Source organism: Taudactylus pleione, unplaced genomic scaffold (genome assembly GCF_031769625.1).
Source record: "Taudactylus pleione unplaced genomic scaffold, aTauple2 ptg000483l, whole genome shotgun sequence".
NCBI lineage: Eukaryota > Metazoa > Chordata > Amphibia > Anura > Myobatrachidae > Taudactylus > Taudactylus pleione.
In genome coordinates this window covers 999,383-1,008,899 of record NW_028284885.1, presented here as the reverse complement: position 1 = coordinate 1,008,899, position 9,517 = coordinate 999,383, and the positions used below count along the sequence as shown (strand labels likewise).

The 9,517-nt window shown below is 47.0% G+C and overlaps 1 protein-coding gene across 1 annotated transcript; it reads right to left on the bottom strand.

The window, feature by feature from the left end:
- Window positions 1–5,483: 5,483 nt before the first annotated feature.
- LOC148502785 (left-right determination factor 1-like) lies at window positions 5,484–9,315 on the bottom strand. Its single transcript, XM_088449349.1, has 4 exons — window positions 9,036–9,315; window positions 8,393–8,636; window positions 7,468–7,707; window positions 5,484–5,823 (listed from the first exon to the last, which is right to left on the bottom strand). The coding sequence occupies exons 1-4, from the start codon at window positions 9,313–9,315 to the stop codon at window positions 5,484–5,486; spliced, it is 1,104 nt and encodes a 367-aa protein (XP_088305475.1).
- Window positions 9,316–9,517: the final 202 nt, after the last annotated feature.

The window sequence follows — 9,517 nt, the reverse complement described above, 5'->3', positions numbered from 1 at the left end:
GAAATTATAGAATGTTGACCTAACGTCCCTGTTGGCCCAGCAGTCATATACCCGGTGCCGGCGGCAATGGCGTCTCCAGAGCCGTCTACCTGGTCCCAGCAATCATGCACTTCCGGCGGAGACATATGACAGAGCAGCATTCCGGTGAGTATTTTACCCCTAATCCCTCACCCAGCCCTTAGTGCCTAACCTGACACCCACCACAGCCTAACCCTAACCCTCACGGCAGTTCCTAACCCTCCCGGCGGCGCCATTTCTGATGTTGAAATTGTGTGAACATATGGTGTCTGTCACTGTGGTGTCGTCATTATGAATGTCGCCCATTTGATCGGTTACCGAAGGCAGATACTGGGATGCATACAGCAGTAAGGACGAGAGACGTGATTGTTGGAAATCTGGATGCAGGTTTGATGGTATAACAGAGTTTCTGTACTCACCAGTGGATGCCCTGAGACTAACAACAGCCCAGTTGCATAACCAGTCAAGCGGTTTTATTGGAGAGATAATGGGTACAGCCGTACTCACTTTTACATACACTGGTATATGGAGCGGAGCAGAGTGACCTACAGATCACCAGCCAGTGAGTGTGTGCGGATTTGGGTAGTGGTGCATGGATGCTGCAACTGTGTTCTGGTCAGCGGTAATACCGGGAGCTAAGTGGAAGACAACTGTCTCCCACGGCGACACTCAACACAGTGACAAGATGGCGTCGCGCATGTGCAGTGGTCAGCGGCCATCTTGGAATAGGGAATGAAGCCTCCCGGGAGGATCAACATGGAGTCTGCGCAGTGGCTTTCTCCATTTTCAACAGTGATAACGTGCCGCTGCTTGTACACAAACAATAAGAACGTAGTTGATTGTTATTCCCAACTACAGAACAAAGGAAGCAGCACTACGCACTTGGGCAATATTATTGGTGCTTACCCCCTCCCTTTTAGAATGTAAGTTCTTACGAGCAGGGCCCTCTACCCTCTTGTGCTTCTCCTTACATTACTTTCATCTACGTCTTACTCACCAGGGCACCTAACACTTGGTTGCTTATGCTCTGCTGCTTATGTGAGTGTTATGGTCGCTAATGTATCAATGTATATTATCTATGTCCTTGTCCTGTATTGTATTGTATTGTACTGTAAGTCTTTGGGCACCTATTTGTTTATGTACTATGTAAGGCGCTGCGGAACACTTGTGGCACCAAATAAATAAACAATAATAATAAATACGAAGGCAGATTGTCTGAAACATCAGCAGACACGTGTCCTACGCTAATACCCCATTGTTACCAGTAAGCATGCCAATGAATGCCACCATATTGTGGCGGGCTGAATCGTGAGAGTGCAGTCTATCGCCTCGTTAGGAAATAATAAGAGGCACACGTTTCTATAAAGATCTATACACTGTGTATTGGCAGCAGGTATACTAAGGGTCTTTTCTAGTGGCCTCAGGGTATATATATTGTAGCCAGCCCTAAGACAGTGTGACAGGCCCTAATTACAGTCATTTATGTAGTTGGCTGAAGAGAAGCCCCTTTGTCAGATCGTAAACAGATTAATTTGTTCAGGAAATGACATGCAGCGTCCAGTGAGCTGGGGCCGTGTGTACGGACTTAGCATGCGGCTCCCGCGTCGGCTGTACCCCTGCTGGCTGTGCAGCATCCATGTGGGCGAAGGAGCCTCTCCTGAGATGTGGATTGGGCCTTTATATAGGAGTCTGTCAGGGAGGTCTCACTGGCTCCTTACATCTGTGCGTCCCAAACATAGCAAGATAAAATCCCCAATAAACACTTCCTACCGAGGTGCTATTCTAAGTTTGTCCGCACACAGGCAGATACAGTGAAGATAACATTTTTGGTCTGACATCCGCTGTGCGCAGGGCCCATAATGGTTCCCTTGCCTGCAAAAATCGCTCTGATTGGACGGCGGATAACTGCAATCGGGTGGTGAGTTTGGTCACTGTCTGTCTACACTGCTTGTGACCAGCTTTAAACTTTAGCGCCACAAAAATAATGATATATGTTTCACTCTTGCGCCTTAAGTTTCCTGGAATGTCAGCTCTATTCACTCGTAATATCATTCCAAAGTTGCTCACTGCACACTGCCATATAATTCTGAAAGCTTGTTGGACATTGTAGTTGAGTGACTTGGATCAGTAAACGAGCAGCTCAGTTAGCTGCACTGTTAGCTAGGCTCTAATAGGGCCAACGGCAGGGTACTGGGACTCCCTATGGGCCTGATTCTAAGTAGTACACAACGGCACTATTCGCACAAATGGTCGATGTTGAAGTACGCATGTGTCTTAAGTAGCTAGAAAGTCTCACAGCGCATGTGCCCTACAGCATGTGCGCACATAGCTGCGGTAGCCATTGAGACGCACGGTGTCGGTGTATTGAGATGTAGTGGGCATTCCCGGGAGACGTGGGCGCGTCACATAACTGGTTACTAACTTAGGGCCTGATTCAGCAAGGATCTCAACTAATACGCACGCACTCGGCCGATTGTTGCATATGCATCGCAGAGTGATGGACAGGAAGTGGCATTTGTGGGTGGTGACGGGGGAGTGGTTGGCGAAACGCAGGCGTGCCAGTGCGTTGGAACGCCGTTACAGGGGCGTGCATAAATTATTCACCGTGATGCCGTACACAGCCTGAGGCCTGATAGCGTGCGTGGTTGTTAGCAATTCCTGAGTAAGGTCGGAGCTTGCGCAAGTGTGCGTGAGGCTGCGATGTTACTCCATGTTACCGATGGTTTCGTAGTCTAGCTAAACATTACGGAGGTGTGTAAGGTAAAGTGGGCGTCCTTATGTTGTGCTGCAGTGGCAATTCGATCGCAATGGATTAGCATACTATCGAAGTGAGACTGCGTGCGTAATCTCTATTGCAATCGCAGTTGCGATTGGTAGTGAATCAGGCCCTCAGACGCTTAATTGCTTACATTGGAGGCCATGTACTGCACCTAGCTTAGGTCAGGTGCAAGTTTCGATGGCGCGTCTGATGGTTGCGTCTAAAGTTGCATCAAGCGGGATTGTTACGTGTAAAGACGCACAATGTTGGCGTCTCAGTCCCTGCACATTTAGAGGCACGCGTGTACACCAGGGGGAGGGCTGATACTAGTATTAGCATAAAGTCGCAGATACGAATACAGCAAAAGGCACTAAAGTGGCCGCAGCAGAGCTTAGGAAATCCCTAAAGGGTAAATTTACTAAGTGGTTACTTTTACAAGCCGCTGCTTCTCCGGGTGTTTAACCCAGAAATGTTAAACAGCAAACACGTTAAAAGCACAATATGGTGTTTTCCATGTAACATAATTACCGGTTTACATTTCTGGGTTAAACATGCTGAGAAATTAGTAAAAGACGCCCCTTAGTAAATATACTCCTAAATGTTTTTTTAGGTTCCCTGAAATGTCGACGCTCTCGGCGGATTCCTGATTTTTCCAAGTGGTTGTACCTGGACTTTTATTTCTCTCTATCATTATACGGTTCTTCAATTTCCAGTAATATCGTGTAATAATATATTCTAAACTGTCCGGGTTTTCTCCAGGTTCTAGAGACTTATTGACGTGATTCATTTCTAGATATCACACTGTATTAAAAAAGTGTAATCAGTGCAAATTTTCCACTATCAAGTGATGTTCTACGTTCTCAGTAAGTATTGTATAACCCTGACCACCCTGCACCGTCACATGTATGATTTTTTACATTGCATAACCAAGTGTCGGCAGTCACAATGTTGACATGTAACAAGTCGATATACACAAATGTCGAAATAATCATAATGTCATGTTCATAAGGGTTAGTTTTAGGGTTAGGCTTATGCCGGGTACACACTAGATGATATGTCGTCTGATCCAGCGGATCGGACAACATATCAGGCACATCGGCCAGTGTGTACCCGTTATGTCGCTGACGACGCGTGCTCCTGCGCGTCGTCAGCGACAGTGCCCACCGGACCTGCATGCATTTGGCGGCATGGCCCCGGACATCGCACTGTTGCTCCCGGCATCGCCAAGTGTGTACGCACTTGCGAATGCCAGCATCTTGCCGCTGCCAATGTCGTACACACTCGTCTAGTGTGTACCTGGCAGTAGGCTAAAATAGTGAAAAGTCTGACTGTCAACATGCAAATTCTGACATTATGAGCATGTCAACATTTCTCTATGCCGACATGTCACAACGACAGAGCTTCCATGTCAACATTCAGAACATGTCGACATTACAGTGTTGGCTTTCTGATTGTCGACATATCATACCACACACAGCACCTGACTGTGAGTTTCTATTATATATTTCATGGTTGCCGACTTTTAGCTCCCTCCTTCCGGGAGGGAGCTGTCGGGCTTCCCCAGCTGGGTGGCATGTCGCTGCAAAAAGGGCGTGGCCTGAAAAAACGAATCAATAGGGGGGGGAGCATGGGCGATCGCGGTTGTGCCCCCTCTTCACAATGCCGATATTAATGGCGTTATGAAGCAGGGGGCTGGGCCACGATGACGCGATTCAACGCAAATTGAGTCATCTCCCCCCAGGCACGGGGTTTATACTGTAATTGTGGGGGAGGGAGCCGTACGGGTCAACGGGGCCGGAAGGCTTGCCTGTCTTTCCGGGGGGCCAGGAGCGCACCCGATTTCCAGGAGGCTCCTGGCTGAATCAGGAGTGTAGGCAAGTGTGATATATATTGATATTTATATCAGAAATCAACTGCCTGTAACGTGGCCCATTAATTGTGAGCCCCTGGGTTAGTGCACTCCCCCTATTGTTACATCAATAATTTGTCATAGACCTGGAGGAAATCTTATGAATCATTGTTTATACATAAACAATAAAGAAATCAGGCAGCCTGTAACAGTGAGCCCCCGGGGTCATGTGCCATGCCTATTATTACACCCATAATATATCATAGATCTATGTGATCTATTGTGAAACTCTGGGGGAGGTGTATCAAACAGTGTAAACAGTGGAGAAGTGACGGTGTTGTCCATAGCAACCAATTCGCTTCTTTCAAGCATTTATTAAGTACATTCTGTAAAATGATCGGTAGAAGCTGATTGGTTGCTATGGGTAACTTCTGCACTCTTTGCACTGCTTGATACATCTCCCCCAATTCTTTGTTCATAATAACACAGAGAAACTCGTATCTCACATATCGTCATTTATTATGTTTTCTCCCCAATGGAAAGATCGGTCGAAATGATTCACGTGATACAAATAAAATAAATAATAATTAAAAAAAAAAAATTGCTGTCAAGGTCCCATTAAAGATAAATATACGCAGGCTATTTACAGTAAGTGCTTCTACACGGCTACGATTAGTATTCCTAAGACTGCGAACATACGTCGGGGGGGGATATAAGAGTTCATTCCTTTTGGCGACTTTACCGGCAAAGTTTGCCGGCCGTGGGGAAGTTCAGGATGCAGACGTTGCATCAAACATCGTCAGGTACGGTGCAAAACTCAGCAACGCAGAGCGGAAAGGTGGTTGATGTGAGCGGCGGTCAGATGATGGAGATGTTGTCGGCCGCGCAGCCGCACCTCTCCACGATCATATTGGGGAACTCGGCCACTTCGATCTCGGTGTAGTCGCCCTTCTTGACCAGGTACATGACCGGCAAGGGGGAGCTTTCAGCCACCACACAAGTCCTCTTGCCGTAGCGGTACTTGAGGGCGGGGGAGTGGGGCTGCCTGCAGCCTCCAGCGCAGCGGAAAGCGTTGTATCCCGCCGGCTCGATGATCCAGTACTGGGTCCAGGTGAGCTCCCGGAAGTTGATAAAATACTCCTCCCGGCAGCAGACGTTGTCCTTCTTGGCTTCTGGAGCTGAGCAGTCTCCACGGGCACTAAAAAAAAGAAACAAAGGTGAGAACAGGCAATACTTCCGAGCACTACACGCCGTGGCACTGGACATATATTATTATATAGCTACATGCTCTACTATAAAGGTGCGTACACACTAGACGATATGCTCCCTGAGCGATATCGTCTAGTGTGTCCGCGGCAGGCTGTTCTCAATGTCGTTCATGACATTGAGCACAGCCGCTGAACGATATCATTAACGATATCGTTCAGCGCCGGGCTCTCTCCCCCATTCCCTGACATACAGCAACCTGACGAGATCATCAGGCTGGCCTGCATGTCAGCCCGATGAACGATGATGACGAACGACCCGCGGGAACGCGCGTCGTCGTCATCGTTCATCTTTTTGGGCTTAAAAATGGACAATAAAGTGGACGACTGAACGATAACGATATCGTTATCGTTCAGTCGTCCACTTTATCGCCCAGAGCGTACACACGGTCAGATTTGTCAGACTTGTCAGATTTGTCAGATGAACGACTGAACGATTGAACGATTTGAACGATTTTACCAAAGTTTTGAACGATTGAACGATTTTTGACTGCATTAAAATGAATGGAATCGTCCAAGTCTGACTGCAAACACATCAGATGTCAGAAATCATTATCTGACCATCGGGAACGCACATCGTTGATCATCCATCGTTCAGGCATGTCAGATATGAACGATTTTCCTTCAGATATGAACGACTGAACAATTTTTAAATCGTTATCGCTCATATCTGAAGGAAAAATCTGATCGTGTGTATGCACCATAAAAAGTATTGATCTCTGCAAACATGTATTATGACAAAATAACTATTCTTTTCTACTTTTGATTAATTGCTGCTGCGTTGTAAAGCTCTGAATGTATTATTTTATTGTTTCTATGCATTGCTATGTATTTTAGCTTTGTGCTTTATTGTGACCCTTGATTTCATTTTGTTGCGTAATTAGAATCAAACTTTATAGCAGTAACGTCACGCAATGACAACGGGCCTAAATCAGAGATGGACGCAGTACACAGAGCAGCTGAGCCATTGGACGCAGCTGATGTGTATAAATATACGCTAACGCCGCAGGAGGCGTATTGCTTACACAAACGACCTTCTGCAAGCTTCTGTGGCCCGGTGCTGCGTCCGAGGATCATGTGTGAAAACATCGGCCATCTGGGTAAGCCTCAGGTTACGCAGGATTTGGGCGGTGTTTTCACTCTGCCGGGCCGGAAGACGCAGACCCTGGCCTAGACACGCCTTGATAATGAGCCCAATACGCCCCCCTGTTTTCAAGAACGCTGGCTATCACCTCCCCTTTCCCGCTCCCAAACGGCCACAGCATGACAATCATGCTGTGGCTTCGGGGGGACTGTGTCCGCCATCGCAGTCAGTGATCGGCTCATGCGCAGTACAGATCCAGCGCACGCGCCAATCATTAAACATCTGAGTTGTGCGGAAACCATTGGGTTTACCTACAGCTCTGAATCAGACGCAATGACAATCAGATGTCTCATTAATTATATCACAGTAAAACGTAAGTTGGTGCTATAGCAACGCATGACATGTTGGCGCTTTAAATTCAAGATGATATTATCCCACTTAAATCTGGACTACATCACTTCAGCTATAGTCCTGAAACAGGACGGGAACCTACCCGTGGTCGTCGAGGTTCAGAGTGTAGAGAACCAGCTCGGGTTTGCCCACGTTGTTGTCCGATATATTCTGGGTAGTGAATTGTACCAGCTTCGCCATCTCTGCCGCGTGATTGCCGTGCCTCTCCCCGTCTACCCTGATCTCCAGGTGCATGTTGGCCTGCCCACTGCTCCTCATCCAGTAGTGCACAGCGTGGGTGACATCGAAACTCCTCCAGCCGGACTCCATGATCGGCACAAGCCTGGAAAATGATAACAGCGTTCCGTCAATCGCAATGAAATCACATCGCACACATCATCTCAAACGTATCCACTACTTCATTTGATGTTATACAAGTTTCCTTGCGTTGAGGAACTACAAGTGCCAGCACGACCTGCCAGCCAAATTCATAACTAGGGAATCATAAGATGCTTAGATTCAATGTGATATATGTATTGTTTTATGTTTGTTTTTTTAAATTTTTTTTACAAACTTTTTAAAAGCTACAATAAAATTGCGACAGTAGTATTTTCCTGCTTATAACTCTTATGTGTATATATATCGCCTACAACATATTTCCCAGACTTTTTAATCTTTCACCCAAGTCCCTGCCCCAGTGAGGCGTACAACACATATTCTGGAACGCACGATGGGGTTCATTTCTGCCAGACGTCATTTAACTATTGTATGTTTTTGGAGCGTTACAAGAAACAAGGGCAGCACATACAAACTCCACACAGATAGGGCCCTGGTTGGAATTGAACCCATGGCCCAGTACTGTGATCTAGCGATGATAACCAAAGTTAAAAAAAAATTATAATTATAGTTTTAAAAAGTCTAAAAACTTTTAAAAAAATGCAACTTTTTATTAGCTGCAACTGATTGTATGAAATGCAACATAGAACAGCGGACTGACGTTTGCCGTAAACGTCGGTAAATTGCTGTACCTGGAATCCACCAGAGAGGTTCTGTTGCTCCCATCCTTCATCACCTCCACGTAGTAGACGCTGACTCTGGCGTTGCTGACCGGCTTGTGGAAGCGCCTGTCGGGAAGCTCCGCGGCGTTGGGGGGTTGTTTGAAAAGTTTCAGCTCCGCCATGGTCACTTCGCTGTTCTGGGGGATCCTGGAGTCCATTTCGAACACCAGGGTCTGCTTGCTGGGGTCGGAGTACAGCACTTCCCCAAAGATATCTGTGAAAAGTGATTTAATAACAGATCAGGACATGCTGAAGGTACCCATAAGCAATGCCCTGCTTATGGATCAATGCTGCCTATCATTCAAGGAGGGGCGGCTGATTATTGTGCCATCATTGTGTCATTAGCATGAGAAGGTGAGACTCGCTTGATGTAAATGTCTGGACCACAAGATAAAAGCAGATTGGGATAACACATAACAAAGTCCACGAAACTGTGTAATGAGACAGTAAACAGCTTTGTGCCTGCTGCTCCGCCCTGTAACTAGTCACATAACCATTCCATAGCAAAATATTGTTATATAGAACTAGGATGTAATAACTAAACAGAAAGTAACTTGATATTATCCTGCAATGCTATAATGCCCATCCTCCCATAGTGCATAAGTGGACCTACCAGCATTGCCTTGGATGCCCCTGAGAATGCCAGTCAGGCTGGGCAGAGACCTCCGCGTCCTCTCCTTGTGTCTGTGAAGCATGGAGATATACTTGTTCTGGATGTGTCTAGGGACCACCAGCTCTTCAATGTCTCTCTTCACCAGCCTGGGTACCTCCGGCAGGTTGAGTTTCTCCAGCAGTGCGTCCTTGATGTCCTCTGGGGTGAAGGCGCTGCTGGTGGCTACCAGCAGGGCTCCCAGGAAACAGCCGAGTCTCGCTGAGACGATGGTGCCCAGCATTCCTTGGCCGTGGAGATATGTCAGAGCCGTACGTTGCAGATGTGGAGTTTTCTGGTCCTTGCTCAGCACAAGGAATCTGCTTTGGGACCTTCCTAGTTCTCTTTATATAGAGAGGGCACAGGACCCCTTGCTGGGAGTGCCAATAATGCAAAATGAGAAGCTGGGCTAAGACAAAAGGACAACATCACCGCCATTAAGAGTC

Coding starts and splice junctions, on each gene's coding strand:
- LOC148502785 (XM_088449349.1), bottom strand. CDS start 9,315: ATGCTGGGCACCATCGTCTCAGCGAGACTCGGCTGTTTCCTGGGAGCC. Junction 7,708..8,392: donor ACCTCTCTGGTGGATTCCAG/GTACAGCAATTT, acceptor ATCATTTTCCAG/GCTTGTGCCGATCATGGAGT. Junction 5,824..7,467: donor CTGAACCTCGACGACCACGG/GTAGGTTCCCGT, acceptor TCTTTTTTTTAG/TGCCCGTGGAGACTGCTCAG.